The sequence below is a fragment of the Chrysemys picta genome, chromosome 7 (assembly GCF_011386835.1).
Source record: "Chrysemys picta bellii isolate R12L10 chromosome 7, ASM1138683v2, whole genome shotgun sequence".
NCBI classification, from domain to species: domain Eukaryota; kingdom Metazoa; phylum Chordata; order Testudines; family Emydidae; genus Chrysemys; species Chrysemys picta.
In genome coordinates this window covers 32,560,498-32,582,113 of record NC_088797.1, presented here as the reverse complement: position 1 = coordinate 32,582,113, position 21,616 = coordinate 32,560,498, and the positions used below count along the sequence as shown (strand labels likewise).

Here is a 21,616-nt window from a genome sequence, read left to right as displayed (position 1 = left end):
TTCCACAGCCTCCCTGGGTAACTTATTAACTATCCTTAGGGTTAGCAAGTTTTTCTTAGTATCTAACCTGAATCTCCTTTGCAGCACATTAAGCCGATTACTTCTTGTCCTGCTTTCAGTGAATGTGGAAAACAATTGATCACTGGCCTCTTTATAACAGCCCTTAATATATTTGAATATTGCTATCAGGTCCCCCTCAGTCTTCTTTTCTCAAGACTAAACATGCCCAAGTTTTTCAATCTTTCTTCATAGATAGGATTTTATCATTTTTTGTTCCTCTCCTCTGGACTCTCTCCAATGTGTCCTCATCTCTTTTAAAGTGTAGCAGCCAGAACTGGACACAATATTCCATCCAAGACCTCGCCACTGCCAAGCAGAGTAAGCCAATTACCTCCCAAGTCTTTCATATGACATTCCTGTTAATACACCCCAGAATGATATTAGCCTATTTGCAAATGCACTACACTATTGGCTTATATTGAATTTGTGATCCACTAGAACCCCCAGATCCTTTTCTGTAGTACTGTACTACGACCGAACAAGTTATTCCCCATTTTATATTTGTGCATTTGATTTTTTTCCTTGCTAAGTGTAGTACTTTGCTCTGAAATCAACAAGATGAAATTCAGTAAAGACAACTGCAATTTATCAGGGCCATTTGAATTCTAATCCTGTCCTCCAAAGTTCAATCCCTCCTAGTTTGGTGTCTGTGACGCATTCTATATGATTTTATGAAAATATGCTAATGAGTGTGAATATAAATATGCTTCATGCAAAAGGTCTCTTGTAAGATATCATTACAAAGCTTATAATCTACTGAGTGCGGTCATCCTATTTGTATAAATGTACCACTTTTAGAAATATGAAATATAACTCTAAGGGCCTATTGTAATTATGCAAAGTGTGGGCCATTAATGTTGGTTTGGAATCTTGATGACTCCCATTAACCAGGACAATTGACTGCAGATGGCTGTTTTACAGTACTTGCAAGTCTTCCTGTATACGTGTGTGCTGGCAAGTGGGTAATGAAGGCTTACAGTGACATGTGATCATGTCACCTGAACTGGAATCCATCTTTAACCTGGTGCCTTTCCATTGAGAAGGAGGGGTTGGGAACTAGGGTGACCAGATGTCCCGATTTTATAGGGACAGTCCTGATATTTGGGGCTTTTTCTTATATAGGTGCCAATTACCCCCCATCCCGATTTTTCACACTTGCTATCTGGTCACTCTAGTGGGAACCCAGAGAGGGACAAAGGATTCAGCACTTTATGCACAAGATATATAAATGGGTGGAACAGAACAAAGAGGGCTGCCATCATGAGGAATCCCCTAGCTACCACCTGAGCTGGAACAAGGGCTGTACCAGGGAAAGGATTGTGCCCAGATTAGGAGGCGTCCAGTCTGTGAAAGAAACGTATTGAAACATCTCTGAGGGTGATCTCTTATCTGTATTCAGTTTCTTACTGTATTAGACATAGACTTGCATGTTTTGTTTTATTTTGCTTGGTAATTCACTTTGTTCTGTCTGTTACTACTTGGAACCACTTAAATCCTACTTTCTGTATTTAATAAAATCACTTTTTACTTATTAATTAACCCAGAGTATGTATTAATACCTGGGGGGCAAACAGCTGCACATCTCTCTCTCTCAGTGTTATAGAGGGCGAACAATTTATGAGTTTACCCGTATAAAGGGTAAAACGGATTTATTCGGGTTTTAGACCCCACTGGGAGTTGGGCATCTGAGTGCTAAAGACAGGAACACTTCTGTAAGTTGCTTTCAGTTAAGTCTGCAGCTTTGGGGATGTGGTCCAGACCTGGGTTTGCAGCAGGCTAGCGAGTCTGGCTCAAACCAGGCAGAATGCTGGAGTCCTAAGCTGCCAGGGCAAGAAAGCAGGGACAGAAGTCGTCTTGGCACATCAGTTGGCAGCCCCAAAGGGGTTTCTGTGATCCAACCCATCACAGTGTCATGCACAAATGTTATAAGCATACTCTCCGCTCCATTATCTGAGTCATTAATAAAGTATTGAATAGTACCTGACCCAGGACAGATCCCCGCAGGACCCCATTAGATAGGCTCTCCCAGTTTGACAGCGAACCATTCATAACTACTCTTTGAGAACAAAAACTGGACACAGTCTTTCAACCAGTTTTGCACCCAACTTATCGTAATTTCATATTTCCCTAATTTGCTTATGAGAATGTCACATGAGACTGTATCAAAAGTCTTACTAAAGTCCAAACATATCGCACCTGTTGCTGCGCCCCTATCCACTAGGCCCATTATCTTTCCAAAGAAGGAAATTAGGTTGCTTTGGCATGATTTGTTCTGAACCCCTGCATTCTGTTACCTAGCTACAATAAATATCTGCTGAGACGCACTAGTCCCTAAAGAGTGTACAAGTCTCTACCAGGAGACTATCTCAGTTGGACTTGCTGGGCACAGCTCACAATGTAGAGCAGAAGTGCTGGAGCCCAGACACTCAGTCTAGGAGGCAGTGCAGCCTACCTCGGAGAAAGGAGTGGGACTCCTTAGGGATCTGCCACGCTAAAGGGGGGCTTTCCAAGAGACTGTTTAAAAGCTGGGGTGTAGCTGTGGATCCATGACAGAACCTACCTACCAGTTTTCTGAGTTTGCTGAAGTCTGATTTTTAAAGTCCATACATTAAATGAACAAAGATGGAATTCATTCCAAGTCAGATACAAACATCTCAGCTTCATAATGGGTCGCGGGGGGCTGTTGTCTAATGGTCAGAGCAGTGGACTGGAAATCAGGCTTTCTGGGTTCTCTTCCAGTTCTGGAAGGCAGTGTGTCTAACGAGTACAGAAAAAGGGCGGGGAGCCAGGACTCCTGGGTCCTATTCACAGCCTTGCATGATCCTGCCCAAGTCATTTAAGCACTCTTTGCCTCACCTGTAACATGATACAGAAAACCTGCTGCAGCGCCAGAACTAATAGTCGGTGTCCTGCCATCCAGCCCACTCTGCTCTAAATGCTAGCTAGCACTCCTTTCCAGAGCCGGAAACAGAAACAAATGAGGTTTGCCTTTCCTTTCTCAATGGGCTATGTTGGAATTATTAATATTGATATGGGAAACCACCAAACACTAATTTAACCATAAATTACTTTATTAAATCCCAAGGCCAAATGATATTTATACAGTTGATTTAAACGTGCCTAAAAAGTCTAACTAGTAAGCAATTTACTGCATCTAAACAGTAACAAAACATTTATGAACTTTTGATAGAGATACTTATAAATGGGCTAAACCCAGGGGGTGCTTAGACCCATATTGATCAGTTCCAGTGTGGTTAGGCAGGTATTAGCAATGAACCCTTTAAACATTTACTTTTTATACCCTTTATCAAACAAGCGATGTCATTGCCAATTACTGACTTCAGCTAAAAATCAATTTGAGACTATTCACCCTTATTCCAAGTCTTATCCAGATAAGATTTACAGCCTCCTTTCTTCACAAGGCCTTTTCTTTCTTATCTTCTCTCCCCACCTCCTCCCTTGCTTACTAGCACAACAGTGGGAAGGTTTGGGCTTGTTTCTTTTAAGACAGTTTTTCTTTGTCTTGTTACTGCAGCTCTTTATTTTATTAGTTACTTTTAAAACCATACAACCTTCCCACACCACAAGTAATACTAATTATTTTCATGGCCTTCTTTTACTTGCTGTTTGGGGCCTTCTTTAACTAACTAAAAGCCTTCCCCCCACCAAGATTTGAAAGTATCTTGTCCCCTTATTGGTCCTTTGGGTCAGGTGTCAGCCAGGTTACCTGAGTTTCTTAACCCTTTACAGGTAAAAGGATTTTGGAGTCTCTGGCCAGGAGGGATTTTATAGTATTGTACACAGGAGGGCTGTTACCCTTCCCTTTATAGTTATGACACGCCCCCCAAATCACAGATAGTGTTGGACAGCCGGTTCCACACTGTCTGTGATTTCTTCCTGCAGCTCTAGGAGAAAACAGAGTTAATAAGACACATGCACCTTTAGACATACTACTGATTACTCACTCACACCCACACACCCCTTAGCCAAACGTATGCTAACTTTAGTTCTGTATTCTTGTACTTATCCTACAGGCTGGAAAGCGATGCTTGGTCTGTGGCTGGTTTGGAGTTGGGGAGTATAATCAAAACAGATTTCAGTTCATGTGCATACACAAACAACAGCGACAGGAAGGTTTGACTCACAGACCTGCTGTTTTCGGGGCATGATCTTTTTCACCATGATCGATCGCTTCACCACTGGAGCTGGAAGCTACATAAATAGGATAAAAGAGACAAGACTTATTATTTGTTTCTTGTACTGTAGCAGAGCCTAGGACCCCATTTCGCTACATGATGTACACAGAACTACAAAAATGGCCCCTGCTTCACAAAGCTTCCAGTCCAAGCATAAGACAAAAGAGAGATGTGCTCAAGGAAAGAAAGGTCAGACTGGAACACAATCATCGTTGACGACCCACAGCTGTAGCTCATTGAGCTAGCTTTAGCATTTTATTTTACTTAACAGTAACGCAAGGAACTTACAGGCCTGTATCCTGTAAGACATTAGCTTAACCTGTTACCATAATAAGGCTTTGAGGCTCATGAACTGTGTTATAGATAAGTGGCCCGACAGTGACCCTGAGGTTTGGGGAACTGGGAATAGTGTGCTTAAAGCAGAGAGTTTGTACAACGTAATACCAGGTAACCACAGGAACACTGAACTGATACTAGATTTGGATATTTTAGGATAAAATGTTGGCAAATGCTTAACTGCAAACTGGCCTTGGCAACGAATTGATGTATATGACAATTAGCTGAAACCATTACTATACTAATCCATAGGATAAGGACACCCCAACATAATTAGGGTGAGGAAGTTAGATATGGACAAGGGAGGCTGGGCATTTGTGTGGCTCTGTAACAGGCCAGACCATCATGTAACGGGATCTGGACCATCAGACTTCTTTGGCATGCCAGAGACAGAGCAGGACCGTTGTCTCTTACCGCCAACTTCCCAAGGAAGGGTGTGAGTACATATGCAAGGAATGGTACAAAAGATAAAGTCGAGATGGTTCTTCTACCTCTCCTGAGGGTCCAGGTGGCAGAAGCTCTTAAGCAGCTTTCCTGGTAATCAGCCTGTGACCCAGGGACCCCGTGATGCCAACTGGCAGGGGGAACGGGGCAGAGAGGTATAGCATTTTTACAGGGATCTCCTGGGTCAGATGGCTGCATAGTAGTTCACACCAAAGGGTGGCATATGAGGTAGCCCACTGGCCATCATAATCATTACAGAACGTATGAACAGATATTGAAGAAGTTATGTATCTACACTGAAAATTATGCTATGAAGGTTTTGGAGTTAAGGCAGGCCAACAGAAGGTGACATACCTTGGAAATGTTCCTTTCAGGTAGGAGATAAACACCTATCTCCCCGTCTAGCCATTTGTATACTGTTTGCCTGTTTGCACACTGAGCTAAGTACACACTGAAAGTTTGTGAAATCTACAAGAGAGGAAATCTCCTCTGCACAGTGTAACAGAGAGCAGGGGATGTCCTGTTTACAAATAAAGACAAAGGATTGTTCTGGGATATCTTAGGGTGAAAAGGAACACACTGAATCTTTCATCTAGCACAGGGGTTTTCAACCTTTTTCTTTCTGAGGCCCCGCCAACATGCTAAAAAAAATTCCGCAGCCCACCTGTGCCACAACTACTGTTTTTCTGCATATCCAGTAGATTAAAAGCCAGGGTTGGTGTTAGGGGGTAGCAAGCAGGGCAATTGCCCAGGGGCCCTGTGAAGTTAAGTTGTTCTGGCTTCAGCTTCAAGCCCCCGGCGGGGCTCGGGCTTCAGCTTTTTGTCCTGGGCCCCAGCGAGTCTAACGCCGGCTCTGCTCTCTGGTTTATTTTGGCAGACCTCCTGAAACCTGGCTGAGAACCACTGATCGAGCAGGCGGACTGACAGCGTGCTGTCTCATGAAAGGAGGGTCCCAGCCAGCCTGGCTGAAAAGCTGTACAAGGATTTTGGGTGAGCAGTACTCCACCAGACATGACAGTATCTTGTTAATTAAGTCTAGGTCTGGAACGTGTGTTATGATTTTATTTTATATATCACCATTTGTTTCCAATACTTGTACTTGCTACTATGGTTTGTTAAATAAATTTATACTTGATTTCACTATAAGCATATCTCAGTGCTGTGTATGAAGCAGAGCGGTGATCCTCAGGTGGAACTGGTAAGCTGGGCTGTACTGCTTCTTTGAAAGCAGCAAATCTGTGAATACTGCGAGTGTCCAGAGGAGCAGGAGCTGGTGACTCCAGGGAGACACTCAGAGGGCTTGAGTGTGCCAATTGCTAGCTTGTGGAGTAACAGCAGGGCCTGCGAGGCCCAAAGGGGAGGGTTTGTGTTGCCCATGGCCGGTGAAGTTGGGGAGGCTTGGAAACAGGTAAAGAAAAAGGTTATGGTTTGTTGTTTTCCATTGATTTACTATGGGTAAGGGAAATAGAACATAAAGGACAGGATGAGTAAGCCAGAGACATGCCAAACATACCAAACCACAGTTGGAAAAACTGTGCACAGATCATAGCCTGGAAGCTACAGGGAAAATAGTAGAGGGGATAAAAATCTCTATTCATGCAATATGATAAGCATCATGGAGAACTGATTCATCCATCAAAATTACCTGAAGTTGAGTGGGAGGTGCAGGCTTAGGAAACCAGCCTGGCACAGGTCCCAGAGGGGCAGCCCTTCATTTAGAACTGGCCAAGAGGGAGATCATAAACGGGAAGCAGCAGAGAAAGCCAAAAAGCGGAAAGCAGAGGAGTGAAAGCAGGTCACAGAAGTTAAAGGAAGGGAGAAGGAAAGGCACCACAAGCTTAAAAAACAGAACTCTCAGCCCACAAGTAATCCTCCTTGGGATCACCCACTGCCTGAGTTACAAGGAGAGAGAGTCCACTGAAGAATATGGCCACCTTTGAAAGGATAGGCAGGATGCACAAAATCCCTGCTGAACAGACTTGCCCATCTTACCTCCCAAATTGACTGGCAAAGCCTTATAAATATTTAATCCAGTCATTCTCAACCTGCAGCGAATGGGCTGCTTGCGGCCCAATGAGCACACAGCTGCCCATGTGACATCCTGAGGCCATACAGGGAGTATATAGTGTGGATGTGGCCCACATAACACACTGAAAGCTGCATATGTGGCTTACGGTGGTAAATAGGTTGAGAACAACTGGTTTAATTATGGAAATAATGCTATGTTGTATGATTGGTTTAAGGAGTCGGCGTTAGAAAAGTTTCAAATTACCCCATAGATATATCACCTAAAGTGTAGAAATCTAACAACTGGATAACAGGAAATATGGTGAAAATGGATGAAAAGTAAAAGGGGAGAAAATGATCACCGGTTGGTAGATCTATTTGCTCAGGCGCAGTTCTTTGGTGTCTGCTCTAATGAGGTGAGGGCAGAGGTGTGGGAAATGGCACCAGCAACTGTGGAAGAGGCAGCCAGTGCTGCTGACTTATACCTGCAAGCGAGACCATTCCTAGAGCACAAGTCCCAAAAGGAAGGGCAAAAGCCTGGGATAAAAGGGAGACCCTGGTTTGTTCCTAGGGAAAAGGAAGAAGGGGGGGGAGGAGGAGAAGCACATGCAAGTCCAGTACAGGACCCCTCCTGGTAACCCTAATGATCAGATCCCAGCCTGAGGGAACAGTCCAAAGTATTTTCTGTTATGTGGGTCCCTAGAACACACGCACAAACAATGGGGAGTCCAAATACAATGCCTGATCTATCCAAGTTAATGCAGCTACCCTCAGTTCAGAGCCTTCAGTGATGCCAAAGGGGGTTCTAGTTAAATTTTGTGCAGTCTGACCTCCTGGAGGTAGATAAAGAGTGTATTAGGGAGGCCAAGGTAAATGGCCAAATGTGCCGGGGAGGATCGACATTTGGGGTGGAGAGACATCATCACATATGTCATTAAGGAGGTAGATATGCTCCCGGGAAAGAGGTAAAACTCCTGGCCTTGGGGCAGTTTAGAACCAGGGTGTCTTTAGCTCCCATTGAATTAGAGTGGGAAGGCTTAAGGGGTACTTTGAACGTAGGAGTTTTTAAGAATTTACTGGCTGATGTATTGGTGGGAAATGACAGAATATCACTGGCCAAGGCTATTAGTATTGTGTCCCAAAGGTACCAGAGGTAAATGCTGTGGGGGGCGGGGAGGGGTGTGCATGTGAGAGGCAACCTAACGAGCAGAACTCAGCAATGTGTCTAAAGGGGAGGGAAATGAGGAGTCGTCCCCTCCTTACCTGAGACAGCTCTCGGTACAAGCAAGAGCCAAATGGAGTTTGCTGCAGAACGAACAGCAGACATCTCCTGGGGGAGCATAAGGGAGGCCATCCTCAGTAATGACCCAGATAGAGAGTACAGCAGGAGGCCTTCAGAAGAGGGAAGGATTTAAAGGGAAGCCTCGGTTGGGGAAAACAGAAGTCCCGGGGGGCCCTACAAATAATCATTCCCACGAAGTATTGTGTGGAGTTAAAGCTTAGCCCAAAACTGCCCTTTCGCTGGTCACTTAGGAATGGAGAAGACATATGAAAGGCTAAAGAAAAATTTCTATTGGCCCCATATTCAAAATGAAGTAGAGGAATACTGCAAGCCTTGTGACTTCTGTCTCTGCCATGCTCCTTTGCATCCTCTACTGGCAACTGAAGCAGCATTTTTCAGGCTTGCTATGAACATCATAAGGCCTGTACCCAGACCAACTCAGAGGGGGAAAATGTATATTATTGGTGGTGGATTTTGTTACCAGGTATCCAGAAGCAGTTGCTCTGTCAAATGTGGGAGCTGAAACTGTTGCTAAGGCACAGTTCTCCATATTCAGCAGGTGGGCTTTCCAAAAGAGGTCTCATCAAATAGTGGATCAGATTCCATGTCCCAGCTATTTGGAGATTTATGAAGAATGTGTGGGGAAAAATACCACCCAGAAACAAATGGATTAATTGACAGGTTCAACTGGATCCTAAAATCCATGCTAGGAATGGAAGAGTAACACTACATCCCTGTTTACTATCTGTTTGCATATCAGGAGGTGCCCCCAGAGTCCATGGGGCTTGCCCATTTGACCTCCTGTATAGAAGAATGGTCAGAGGTCTCCTGGATCTCATTAGACTCCTGGGAGGGGGCACTGAAGCAGAGGGGGGAACCGGTGACTGAATATGTTCAGGGAGGATTTAAAATCCATGATGGGGATAGTGCAGCAAAGCCTCACTTTTTAAAAGCCATGTTGCTCAGAAAGAATGATCTGATCACAATACCGGTGATCAGTCATTTCATGTGGGGGATTTAATACTGGTGCTAGACCCTGTAAATAAAGTACAAAATGAAAAACTCATGGGAGGGGCCTTTTGAGGTGGTAGAAAGGGTTTAATGATGTTACCTAGAATGTCCAAAGGCCCAACAGAAAGGTAGCAGCTCAAACGGCATATAAATAAGTTAAAAGTGTATCACGATCATACATACCACTTGGGAATTGTGGTGAAGAAATTCAGATATGCAGGTCTCATAATTACAGCATCAAAGTGTAAGACGGGGCAGTCAAAGTCCCTTATCTAGGTCACTGGATTGGAGGGGGTCAGATCCCTTGAAAGTGGAAGCCATTGTTAACTGGCCTGTGCCCTGTACCAAAAAGCCTGTTGAGTTCTCCAGGATGGGAAATCGAGCTTTTCGGGGCTGGTATAACCTACTCCAAACTCTCCCACCGCTGGATTTTGGAACTAACAGGGATGCATTATTACTCACTGGGCTCCCCACCATCTTCTTCTCCACCAAAGGTTTCCTCTGGGAATCACGCCTGGTAGGAGACCCTGCAATCCTCTCGGACCTGCGCCTCGGAGGAGGGGAGACAGCGTCTGAAATTGAGGGAGAGAGAAAAACTTTGAAAGCTGGTTGTTCTCATTGCATGTGGAAGCCCCTTCATCCAAACTACCAATGTGGGGACATTTAACTGCTTCTCAGTACTTTCCTACCTCCTGGTGTTTGCCTTCTTATAGGCATAAGATGTTAGGAAGCTGTGAAACACCCTCCAGTCCTGCATCCTACCCCAAGGAGTTCTCTAACCTGAGGGAGACATTCCCATGCACCTTGCTCCGCCAATGGAACCCCCTCTCCCCACATCCTGATTCTCCAGGACCCCCCTCCCAGCCCTTAGGAAACATGCCCTCAAATCCTGAGAGAATCACTTCCTCCTCAGACCCTGCTCCCCAAGCCCATCAGCACTCCCATGGAGAGGAATCCCATGCACCGCTAAAGGCTGGGGACCCGACTGGCTAAGCAGCAGTTCTGCAGAAAAGGACTTGGGGATTACATTGAATGAGTCAGCAGTGTGCCCTTGTTGCCAAGAAGGCTAATGGCATATTAGGCTGAATTACTAGGAGCTCCGTCAGCAGATCGAGGGAAGTGATTATTCCCCTCTATTTGGCACTGGTGAGGCCACATCTGGAGTATTGCGTCCAGTTTTGGGCCCCCCACTACAGAAAGGATGCGGACAAATTGGAGACAGTCCAACGAAGGGCAACAAAAATGATCAGGGGTCTGGGGCACATGACTTACGAGGAGAGGCTGAGGGAACTGGGCTTGTTTAGTCTGCAGAAGAGAAGAGTGAGGGGGGATTTGATAGCAGCCTTCAACTATCTGAAGCAGGGTTCCAAAGAAGATGGAGCTCGGCTGTTTTTAGTGGTGACAGATGACAGAACAAGGAGCAATGGTCCCAAGTTGCAGTGGGGGAGGCCTAGGTTGAATATTGGGAAACACTATTTCACTAGGCGGGTGGTGAAGCACTGGAATGGGTTACCTAGGGAGGTGGTGGAATTTCCATCCTTAGAGGTTTTTAAGGCCCGGCTTGACAAAGCCCTGGCTGGGATGATTTAGTGGGTGTTGGTCCTGCTTGGAACAGGGGGTTGGACTAGATGACCTCCTGAGGTCTCTTCCAAGAATCTTCTATGATTCTTCCTTGTATCCTGTTCCTCCTGGAATCCCCCTAAGAGAAATTACTGCCCCGACCCCACCTGAGGGAAATATCCAATACCAGTGCCCCCCAGAGACCCCCTCCACATACTCAGTGCCCCGCAGAGCCCCTACCCCCAGCGCACCCCAAAGACCCACTCCCCACGCACTCAGTACCCCGCAGAGCCCCCACCCCGCAGTGTGCCCACTGCCCCCACATACCCTGCAGTGCCCAGTGTCCCCCACAGACCCCGCCCCCCGCGCATTCAGTGCCCCGCAGAGCCCCCACCCCCGCGTGCCCCGCAGAGCCCTCACCCCTGCGTATCCCGCAGTGCCCAGTGTCCCCCACAGACCCCGCCCCCCACGCACTCAGTGCCCCGTAGAGCCCCCACCCCCGCGTACCCCGCAGTGCCCAGTGTCCCCCACAGACCCCGCCCCCCGCGCACTCAGTGCCCCGCAGAGCCCCCACCCCCGTGTGCCCCGCAGAGCCCTCACCCCTGCGTACCCCGCAGTGCCCAGTGTCCCCCACAGACCCCGCCCCCCGCGCACTCAGTGCCCCGTAGAGCCCCCACCCCCGCGTACCCCGTAGAGCCCCCACCCCCGCGTCCCCCACAGACCCCGCCCCCCGCGCACTCAGTGCCCCGTAGAGCCCCCACCCCCACGTACCCCGCAGTGCCCAGTGTCCCCCACAGACCCCGCCCCCCGCGCACTCAGTGCCCCGTAGAGCCCCCACCCCCGCGTACCCCGCAGAGCCCAGTGTCCCCCACAGACCCCGCCCCCCGCGCATTCAGTGCCCCGCAGAGCCCCCACCCCCGCGTACCCCGCCCCGCTGGGGACCCGCCCACAGCACAGACCCCCGCACCAGCACCCCACGAACAGCCCCGGGCAGCACTCACCCCCCCGGGCTCTGCTCCCCGCTGGGGCCGCGCCCGCAGACCGGGTCCGCCTCTGGCCCCCGCCCGCCATCCGTGGGCCTGTCCGCTCCGCGCCGCGCGGGCTGGAACCCGCCGCCAAGCCCCGTTCGAATCACCCGCCGCTACAATGGAAGTGACGCAGCAGCTACTTCTCGCGAGCCTTTGAACCGGAACTTTCCCTGAGAGCGCCGGGTTGCGGGGACTCGCTCAGGTCGAACGTCATCAAACTGCATCCTACCCGGAAGAGACGTGGCAACAGCGGACTCAGTCTCAATAGGAGCCTGTGAGTGTCAGGGGGACCCTATGGAGGGGCAAAGCGGGGCTGGGAGCCAGGCCTCCTGGGTTCCCTCCCTGGCACTGGGGAGGGGAGTGGGGACTAGTGGTTAGAGCCTTGGGGGCTCGGAGCCAGGACTCCTGGGTTCTATTCCTGGCACTGGGGAGGGGGGCGGTGTCTAGTGGTTAGAGCCGTGGGGGCTGGGAGCCAGGACTTCTGGGTTCTATCCCTGGCACTGGGGAGGGGAGTGGTGTCTAGTGGTTAGAGCCTTGGGGGCTGGGATCCAGGACGTCTGGGTTCTATTCCTGGCACTGGGGAGGAGAGTGGCGTCTAGTGGTTAGGACAGGACTGGGAGCCAGGACTCCTGGGTTCCTCCCTGGAGCCAAGAGGGGAGTGGGGTCTAGTGGGTTAGAGCAGAGGGGGATTGGGAGCCAGGACTCCTGGGTTCTGTTCCAGAACTGGGAGGGGAGTGGGGTTGATCTGGGCTTTGATTTTGCTCAGTATGCTTTCTCTCCTGCTGTGTTATCAGTGAAGCACCATGGGGCTGTGTAAATGCCCCAAAAGGAAAGTCACCAACCTTTTCTGTTTTGAGCACCGGGTGAATGTCTGTGAGAGCTGCCTCGTTGCAAACCATTCTAAGGTAACTGGACACCAGCCCCAGTCTGGCTGCTGAGCAATGGCATCTCAGGGGAATGGGAGTCTTTAGGGCATCAGTTCTAATCTGGCCCCAGTGAGGGGGGACTGGCTGCCTCAGGAGGGTGAGGAATGGGATATGGGGTTTTCCCCTCTTGGACACTGGTTCATATTTGATCCATGGTTGTAAGCAATTGAAAGTCCTCTTTGCTCAACAATCTCCTCCCCTGCCCCAACCTCAGTTCTTGGTTATCAGTCTTCCCCTATCCTGCATCATGACGGTGCATCCTGTTAATATCCAGCAATTGACACCTTCCTCATATTTCCTCTGATCCTTACACAATTCTGTCCAGGGGCCTGCTAGCATGGACCTCATTGGACGTTTCTATCTACAAATGCTAGGGATGTGATTAATTCTCTGCCCGTTGCAGTCTTTAAGTCATAAGTGGACATCTTTCTACAAGAGATACTCCAGCTCAGACACAGGTTATGGGCTTGATGCAGGAATCACTGGAGATTCTGTGATTTGTACTAGGCAAGAGTTCAGACTTGACTAATGTAATGGTCCCCTTAGGCCTTAAAATGTAAAGTCTTTTCTTGTGCTGCCCCTCCAGTTGCAACCCTACTTCACCCATGCCATGGGCTTTCTCTCACTAACTTCCTGTATCTTCCAGTGCATTGTTCAGTCCTATCTCCAGTGGCTTCAGGACAGTGATTACAACCCCAACTGTCGTCTTTGCAACACCCTCCTGTCCACCAAAGATACTGCCCGGCTTGTGTGTTATGGTGAGGTACTTTTAGCCATGGCTTTGGGGGCATTTCAAGAGCTTTGCTTGGTTTTCTTTTCATTAGCAAGTGACAGACGTGGCCGCCAAAGCCTGATTTTTTTTTTAAAAAGGCAATTTAAAACTTGGGTCAGAAAAGTGATTGCCAAAATGGCACCCTGTTTATTCTGTCTTTGTAGCTTCTTCATCAGACCGACTATCTCTAGACACAGATTCCCCCACCCCTTTGCCGCACATAAGAACCAGCTGGCCTCTGAAAGTGGGAATAAAGCCCCTACAATTATGAGAACTGAGTGGATGAATACAATGTCTGTGGCAGAATGGTCTCCTGCTTACTTTCCAGCAGCCTTGCTGCCCTGGGGACTAATGGAAGGGGAGATGTTTGTGAAGTAGATCTGACTAGGGGAGTAAACTGATCTAGACCCTTCACTTAAAGACATTCCATGCTCTTCACCTTTGCAGATCTGTTTCACTGGTCATGTCTCAATGAGATGGCAAACCAGCTCCCAAAGAACACGGCCCCAGCTGGCTACCAGTGTCCCAGCTGCAAGGGTCCGATCTTCCCCCCAGCCAACCTGGTCAGTCCGGTGGCCTCAGTGCTACGAGAGAAACTGTCGACTGTGAACTGGGCTCGGGCCGGGCTTGGGCTGCCACTGGTAAGAGATTACCCATGAGACACTCCGCTTGTTGTGGGGCTCCTCTCTGGGGGTTTTCAAGATGGGAGCCAGGAGGACAGCCAAGCTGGACGGATACTGCTGTTAATGCACCAGCCGGGGATGGGGAACAGAGTATGGGGCCTTTCCCGTCTTGGGGGATGGGGCAGAGGGAACACCAGCTTTGATCTAGCTTCTGGCTTGAGCAGCAACCACTGTCTGGGGTTGGCTGAGTTGATGGGGCAGAGTTTGCTTTGGTGTCTAAGGTCTGACGCAGTTCTCTTCTGCTCTCCTCAGATTGATGAGGCTGATACCATACAAGAGACAGAGTCGCCTGATACCACAGATTACACTGACTGGTCTAGCTTCTCTGGTGAGTGCTGCCGGGTTATGGGTATAGGAATGGCTCCACTGATGCCTGCACAGGGCCCATCTAGCCCCGTATCCACCTCCCCCACCCTCACCACACTGGGGATCAGATCTACGGCCCACCCAGTGATGAGCTGCCAAAATCTTAACAACCGGTTCTCTACCGGGTCTTCGGCGGCGGGTCCTTCACTCGCTCCGGGTCTTCGGCAGCACGTCCTTCAGTGCCACCGAAGACCCGGAGCGAGTGAAAGACCCGCTGCCAAAGTGCCGCCAAAGACTCGGAGCGCCGCCCGGTGAGTACAAGCCCCACATGTTTTTTTTTAGTCATCGCTGCCGGGGCCCCATCAAAACTGTTCGAATCAGGACCCGCACTTCCTAAAGCCGGCCCTGGACATCGGGGTTGCAAAATTGTATCGGGGGCTGGGTAAGGAAGGCTGTGCCTCCCAAAACAGCCTATCTCCCCCCCCCATCCGACCCCCACCCATGTCCTGCCCCCGACTGCCCCCCTCAGAACCCGCAACCCATCAACTCCCCCTACTCCTTGTCCCCTGACCACTACCTCCCGAGACCCCCTACCCTAACTGCCCCCCCCCAGACTCCACCCCCTACCCAACTCGCCCCGCTCCCTGTCCCCGATTGCCCCGACCCCCAATCCACCGTCACCCTGACAGACCCCCAGAACTCCCCCGCCTACCCAAACCCCCCGCCCCCCCCGGTCCCCTGACTGCCCCCCCAGAACCTCCACCCTCTCCAACCACTCCCTGCCCCTTATCCAACCCCTCCTCCCAGCCCCAGTCCGGCCCCCTTACCATGCTGCTCAGGGCAGCGTGTATGGATGCTGCGCGGCCCGCTGGAGCTCGCAGCCCCACCCCTTACCATGCCGCTCAAAGCGGCAGGAGCTGCAGAGCTGCCCAGGAGTGGTCCAGAGCACTGGCGGCACGGCACACTGAGGCTCTGCGAGAAGGGGGAGGGGTTGGGGGAGCCTCCCCATCCGGGAGCTCAGGCGGGCCGGACAGGACAGTCCCACGGGCTGGATGTGGCCCGCGGGCCGGTGTAACAACAGAAAAACCTCCCTCTCCCAATTGCCCACACCTTTAACAACTGGTTCTAAACTGGCTTCTAAATTTAACAACCGGTTTGCGCAAACCGGCTCCAGCTCACCTAGTTTGCTATCCCCTCCTTCCACATTGGCTGAGAACAATGGGCATGTCTAGCCCAGAGTCCCCACCTTCCTGCTGCCTGGGATGAGACCAAGGGGTCCAATTTCATCTGCTGTCTCTTCTAAAGTGATGGGAGGGGAAGACTGGCTGGCTTTCAGGGATCAAGGAATGGGATATGAGACCTTTCAGTTCAAGGGCATCAGTTCTAGTTAGGCCCCTGACACACAGATCCATGGAGCAAGTGGGTCACAGTTTGCTGTCCTGGCTTTGTAGATGGAAGCCAGCTGTCTTAGGCTGCCCCATTCCACACAGGATTCACTTTGTTCCCTCCTTTCTTGGCAGCAACTGCAGGCCCCAACTCAGAGGAGACCATCCAGCAAAGTGCCCTGTCGGCCTATTCCTACAGTGCTCCGCCCGGCCTCTCTTCCCCACAGCAGCAGCAGGGTGTGAACAATGGGGGCGTGAAGGAGGAGCATTCAGTCATCGACATGGGGAATGCTAGCAACGAGACCATCACCATCAATGCAGGTTAGCAGCGTAGTTGTCCTCCCCTGCGACGGTGGGGGATTATGAGTCAGTGGGACACAGCCCCTAAGAAGTGAGGACCCATTGGCTACCTTCTGAGTGGGGTAGCAGTTGTGTGTGTCATGTCCCTTAGGCTATTTCCATTCACTCCTGTATGGATCAGGAGCCCACTTAGAGGTCAAGATAACCCAGGGTCAAAGGATTCTGGATCAACCACAGCCAACAGGGCTGGGGAAGAACTGGTGTATGGATTGCCTAGCTGTGGTGGAAGGGGGGACAATAGGGCTAGGGGAGTGCCTGTATTCCCCCCCCCCCACCTCCTTTCCTGGTGCCAATGGCTCTCTGCTAAGCTCCTACACTCCCCATCTCCCCAGCAGCCTCTACACCACGGAAGGTCTACGACACCCGGGAGGGTGGGGGCGGCAGCAGGGCATCCGGCACCCAAATCGACTGTGATGAGGACAAGTACCGCCGGCGGCCAACGCTCAGTTGGTTCGCGCAACTTCTGAAGTAAGTGGTCGGTGGTGGGGTGGGAGGAAACCAGTGCACATGCATGATAGGGCCGCAATCTCGGTTGGAGCCTGTAGGTATTACCATAATACTGCTAATGTGCCCCCAATCTTATTTGTGGTCTCTAGGCGCTACCATAATACTGCTAATGATGCACATGCCCAGATGTGCCCCTGATCTTGCTTTGGGCCTCTGGGCACTGCTACTGTCATGCTAATAACAAGTCCCCCTGGCAGGAATCGCTCTGGGTCCAAGAAGCGGCAGCCAAGATCCCTGATGCAGCGGTTTGTCATCATCCTCCTGATTGGCGGCATCGGCTTCCTAACCCTGATCATCATCATGTCAAAGCTGGGCCGGGCCTCGGCCGACAATGACCCCAACCTGGACCCCATGTTCAACCCCCACATCCGGGTGGGCCAGGAATGAACTGAGCTGGTGGCTCCTCCCTGGGCACCAAGAATGGCCTGCCAAGGCAGGGATGCTGGGGACTGGCAGCTGCAAGTGGGGCTCTGGGGGGAGTACAAGGGGAAGCCCCCAGCCAGGACACTGCTGGGTCAGCTCAGCTGAGAGTCAAAACATGAAACTGATGAGGGGGTGTGTGAAGTGACTTTGGCCTCTTTTAAAAACGAGACTCAAATAAATCTCTAGGTGGGGTGGGCAGAGCAGGATTGGGAGGAAAGGGGAGGCTTGTACAGCTGTGGATTGGGGCCCCCGAGATGGGCTGGAATGAGCCCTCTGGTCGCGAAGTGCTCCAGCTGAGAATCCTTTCCACTGTAGCTGTTCAGCTTTGGAATGGGCCAGGCAAGAGGAAAGCGTCTGGTGATCGGGGAGGGCTTGTGCTGCTAGTGCGAGTGTGTCCAAGGACTGGGGCAAGTGAGAGGCAGCGCAGGAATGGAAGCCTGGACTCCTGGGTTCTGTTGCCAGCCCACAAGGATTTATTGGTCAGAGCAGGGAGATGGGGAGCCAGGATTCCTGAGTTCTGTTCCCACTGCTGCTGACCCTGTTGTTCAGTCTCAGGTGAGTCACTTCCCAGCCCCATGCCTCAGTTTCTCCACTCTGTAACTAGCCATGCTGCTGGTGGTGTGTGTGCAGGGAAATTGGGCATTTCCATTCCTGCCTGCAAAAAAGCTGGGTGGTGGCAGCACTGAAGGGCAAACGTCCCGCACCTTCTTGGAAGCGTGAACTCCATGGCATTACAGCCGTGCCCCCCTGAAACTGGTATCTGGCTCCTTAAACCCTGGGCTTGAATGCCCTTCCCCTAGGAGCCTCTCAACTGTCCATCACTTGGAACTTGCCAACCCAGTATGTCTCAGTGAGTGAGAACACAATTGTCTGAATGCAGGTGTTTGAAAGGGTTCAGGGCTCTTTTGTTCCCCTTTCCCATTCTCTAATCCTGGGCAGCCTCTGCTTCCTCAGAGGTGCTTTGTAAAACCCATCCCATATTTGATGGACCAATTCCTCTAGCCTCAAAACACTGCAGAGCTCTCTGATTCTAAGCCCATCTGCTACGTTAAGCCACCTTGTGCTTTATTCACCCTTGTCCCCAAAACCCCTTTGCCCCGAGGAGGGAGATGTAATTATTTTCCTGGTCTCAACTTGATGGGAGACAGCTGATCTGTTTGACACAGCCAGCTGCTGGGACTTTTGGGGGAAGCCTGTTCCAACAGAAACCTCCTTTCCTGCCTGGGGATGGGGCAGGATTGCAGCCCCACCCACAGACCACACATAAAACTGCCCTTCTGCTTTGCTGGGAATGGGAGTGGTACAGAATCTTCCATCATCCCTCTGCTCCCACACATCCTTTGGGGGTTCAAATGGAATGGACACTGGATCCCAACCCTCTCCCTGCCACACACACACACGTTTTAGTTTTGCAAATGCAGCTCAAACCAAATGACAGTAACCAGCCCCTTGTTGCATCCTCATTTGCCCTCCCCTCCTACTGAGCTATATTGAGGGGGCGGGGGAGGTATAACTTACTTTCACCTATTCTAATTTTTAACATCTGTAACTACCTGGGCCTTAACTTTGCCAGAATTCAATGGGCAAATACTGAGATCCACCCCTCTATGTCCAGCATTATTTGCAGGAATGAGATGTCGTTAACCCCCTCCTCCAACGTCATCTCCGTTGAGCGGAGCCTTCGCTTCCCATCTCAGAATACCAGGGGAAAGGGAAGGAGTTGGCTGGGCTTCTTGGGTGTGATTATTTTACTAACGAGAATGGGGTGTGGTTGGTGTCTCCTTGCATCCCATGGGGGTGAGGGGGGGTGTAATTCCAAGGTTGGTCCCTCCATCTCTGTACAGAGCTGTCGCCATGGGTGCTTTGGGCTGTCCCCTACTGGAAAGGGGTGTGTGTGTGTGTGTGTGAAGTATTGACCTGTTCTGGAGTTTAGGGAGGGGATGGGACATGCTGGTCAGCACTGGAGCTTAAAGATGGGGGGTGGGAGGGGAAGAGACTTCCTGGCTTGTGGATTTTCAGAGTTCTGGTGGGGATGGGGTTTCATGCTTTGAATACAGTTGTTTTCCTTCTATTTATTGAAATGGTTGATAGGAGACAGTTCTTCCTGTAGGGTTTGAAATGCATGGGGCGGCCGCAGTAACCAAAGAGAGCACACACCACGCCCCCTGCCCAAAAACTGACCATTGCCTCCAATTCCACTGCTTTCCTGTGTCCAGCTCTTTGACTGGGCCTTAGTCCAGATCTGCTGTTTTGCAACCTCCCAAGCTCCCACCCTTTTCTGCTAATGGCTCTGCTAGCCCTGGGGTAGGGGAGGTGGCATGGGACTTAGGCGGGGAGGCAGTAGAGGAAAAATATCACCTTCCTCACAAGCCACTGCCAGTGGAAAGGAGAGCTATGAACATAAGTCCTGTAGGCTTCCACCAATGGGTGGGAGCTATTTGTGGTGGGGGATGAAGGGGCTGGAATCTGAACCTCTTCCCCTCCCTTGTGTTGGTTCCAGCGTGAGCCAGAGGGTTGGATCGGGCCCATGTCCATTAGCTTGACCCTATGGTTAGGGTGTTGGGGTAGGGGTTGTGATGGGCCACTGCTATGGAACAGATGAGCCCTGTAGCCATCAAATGCTCCCACTGAGGGTTGGTCACCTGAGTTGTTGAATGCCCATTGGGTGTGTTGGGGGAAAGATCCTGGCTGTAATGACTGCCTTGCTCCCACCTCCCAGGAAGGTGACATGACTAATGAATGACACCGTCTCTAACACTACAGCAATATCCTGTATTGTTATTAAACTTGATTTTGGCTACAGCCTGAGCAGTGTGTTACTGCCCCCTTCCCTCCCCCTTCCCAAGTCCAACAGATCTGGGGATGAATGCTGCGTGTGCATCTCTCTCCAGGGCTGCTTTGGACAAGGCCAGGCTGGGGCTCAGTAAAACTCCTCCCTGTATTCGATAGTCAGGTAGTCCAGGCAGAAGCGGCCCACGAAGAGGGCGAAGTTCATCACTAGAAGGGATAGAGCCAGAGCCCTGGTCAAGGGGATGGGAATGGGGTTCAGAGTTTCCCTTTGCGACTGGACTAGAGGGGCAGATAAACAGTTGCAGTCCTCCCCAGAATAACTGAGTCCACACATTCGCCCTCACACACACGGGTCCCCAGGCTGTGCCCCTGTGTGGTTCTGAGTCATGCTCAGAAACCTCCTGAGCTGGGCAACCTAAATCCCAGCTACCATACCCCATGCAAACTGGCTTTGGAAGGTGCTCCCAGTGGAGCACACTTCTCAGCTAGAGTTGAGGATAGAATCCAGTAATCCTGACTCCTGCTCCTTCCCCCAACCACTTAAACTGATTAGACTCATCTGAGTTTCCCCTGTTGCCCTTGCTGTGAACACCCATCAGTTCAGGCATCTGGCTGGAGTTACTTACCCAGTGAGGTCAGGGCAAACCCCCTGAGAACCTTGTCATTGGCCTCCAAAGTGTAAAATGTTCCAAGCAAGGCCCAGTAAAAGCTCATCACATGGGATACCTGCAGAGACCAATGCAAATGGTCAGGGAGATGGTCAGGACCCTTCCCTGATCTGTCACTCCCCGGTGCTAACCTGTTAGACCCCACTCCCCTCCTAAATGTCTTACTACTCCTGCCCAGAGATGAGATTAGAACCCAAGAGTCCTAATACTGCCCTCCTCACAGCCCTCATACTATAGCCATCCCTCAGTATTCAAATGTATAAGGGATATAGAAATGGCCAACCTGGATTGAACCTAAGGTCTGACAGTGGCCAGAGCCCGTAGATCCCTGTCCAGTAGGGATGGGTTATCTCCACTTCAGAGATGAGGTGACTTGCCTGAGGTCACAGAGTCTGTGGCAGAGATAGGAGTAGAAAGCAGGTGTCCAAAGTACCTGACTAGTGCCTTAACCTCTAGGCCAAGCTGCAAGACACAAGGAGCAAGGGGACTCCCCTTACCAGTAGTACTGTGGTGCCATGAAAGCTCATGAGATCGAACTCCTGGGTCACAGTGAAGTGGTAGAGGTCTCCTCCGAAGATACCCATGTGAACCAGCAGCAGCAGGAGGGAGGCACTGGTGAAGATTACTTTGCTGGGGAAAGTGACTGTGACAAAGGGGTCCTTCCAGCTCATACCTCCCCATCCCATGCTAGGTGTAGGGACCATCTGCTTGGTAACTTTGATGCTGACCATGGTGCTGGGAGGGAGTAAATAGCTCCAGGAGGCAGGCTGGAGGCTGTTTGTAGTGATGGCGTGACCTCACTGCAGGCTAGGAGTGGTTCGGAATCCTTGCTGAGGTCATAAAGAACTGAGAGTTCTAGAAGGGTTTGCAGA

The 21,616-nt window shown here is 50.6% G+C and overlaps 3 protein-coding genes across 4 annotated transcripts in view; 1 reads left to right on the top strand and 2 right to left on the bottom strand.

The window, feature by feature from the left end:
• The window catches only part of CDCA5 (cell division cycle associated 5), an 18,706-nt gene extending 6,624 nt beyond the window's left edge, over positions 1-12,082 (bottom strand). The window contains exons 1-3 of the mRNA XM_005307900.4: positions 11,898-12,082; positions 9,799-9,908; positions 4,210-4,272 (exon numbers count right to left, since the gene is read on the bottom strand). Coding sequence (XP_005307957.2) covers positions 4,210-4,272; positions 9,799-9,908; positions 11,898-11,967 — 243 coding nt within the window. The 5' untranslated portion in view covers positions 11,968-12,082. The remainder of the gene's footprint in view (positions 1-4,209; positions 4,273-9,798; positions 9,909-11,897) is intronic.
• Positions 12,077-20,088, top strand: ZFPL1 (zinc finger protein like 1). 2 transcript variants are annotated; one of them, XM_005307899.4, is made up of 8 exons: positions 12,077-12,198; positions 12,719-12,829; positions 13,497-13,608; positions 14,070-14,263; positions 14,558-14,633; positions 16,132-16,317; positions 16,692-16,824; positions 17,061-20,088. In XM_005307899.4, the coding sequence occupies exons 2-8, from the start codon at positions 12,728-12,730 to the stop codon at positions 17,248-17,250; spliced, it is 993 nt and encodes a 330-aa protein (XP_005307956.2). In that variant the 5' UTR covers positions 12,077-12,198; positions 12,719-12,727; the 3' UTR covers positions 17,251-20,088. The 2 variants fall into 2 exon arrangements, with proteins under 2 accessions (XP_005307956.2, XP_005307955.2); XM_005307898.4 differs by having other exon boundaries at positions 16,689-16,824.
• On the bottom strand, positions 20,066-21,616 carry TMEM262 (transmembrane protein 262). Its single transcript, XM_042849690.2, has 3 exons — positions 21,242-21,616; positions 20,703-20,802; positions 20,066-20,283 (listed from the first exon to the last, which is right to left on the bottom strand). The coding sequence occupies exons 1-3, from the start codon at positions 21,473-21,475 to the stop codon at positions 20,207-20,209; spliced, it is 411 nt and encodes a 136-aa protein (XP_042705624.1). The 5' UTR covers positions 21,476-21,616; the 3' UTR covers positions 20,066-20,206.

Bases quoted from the DNA above. Each gene is read 5' to 3' on its own strand.
- ZFPL1 (XM_005307898.4), top strand. From the start codon at position 12,728: ATGGGGCTGTGTAAATGCCCCAAAAGGAAAGTCACCAACCTTTTCTGT. The intron at 14,634-16,131 runs GTGAGTGCTGCC...CTTTCTTGGCAG, and splicing joins TGACTGGTCTAGCTTCTCTG to CAACTGCAGGCCCCAACTCA. The intron at 16,825-17,060 runs GTAAGTGGTCGG...TCCCCCTGGCAG, and splicing joins TGGTTCGCGCAACTTCTGAA to GAATCGCTCTGGGTCCAAGA.
- TMEM262 (XM_042849690.2), bottom strand. From the start codon at position 21,475: ATGGTCAGCATCAAAGTTACCAAGCAGATGGTCCCTACACCTAGCATG. The intron at 20,803-21,241 runs GTAAGGGGAGTC...TGGTCTCTGCAG, and splicing joins ATGGCACCACAGTACTACTG to GTATCCCATGTGATGAGCTT. The intron at 20,284-20,702 runs GTAAGTAACTCC...TATCCCTTCTAG, and splicing joins GTTTGCCCTGACCTCACTGG to TGATGAACTTCGCCCTCTTC.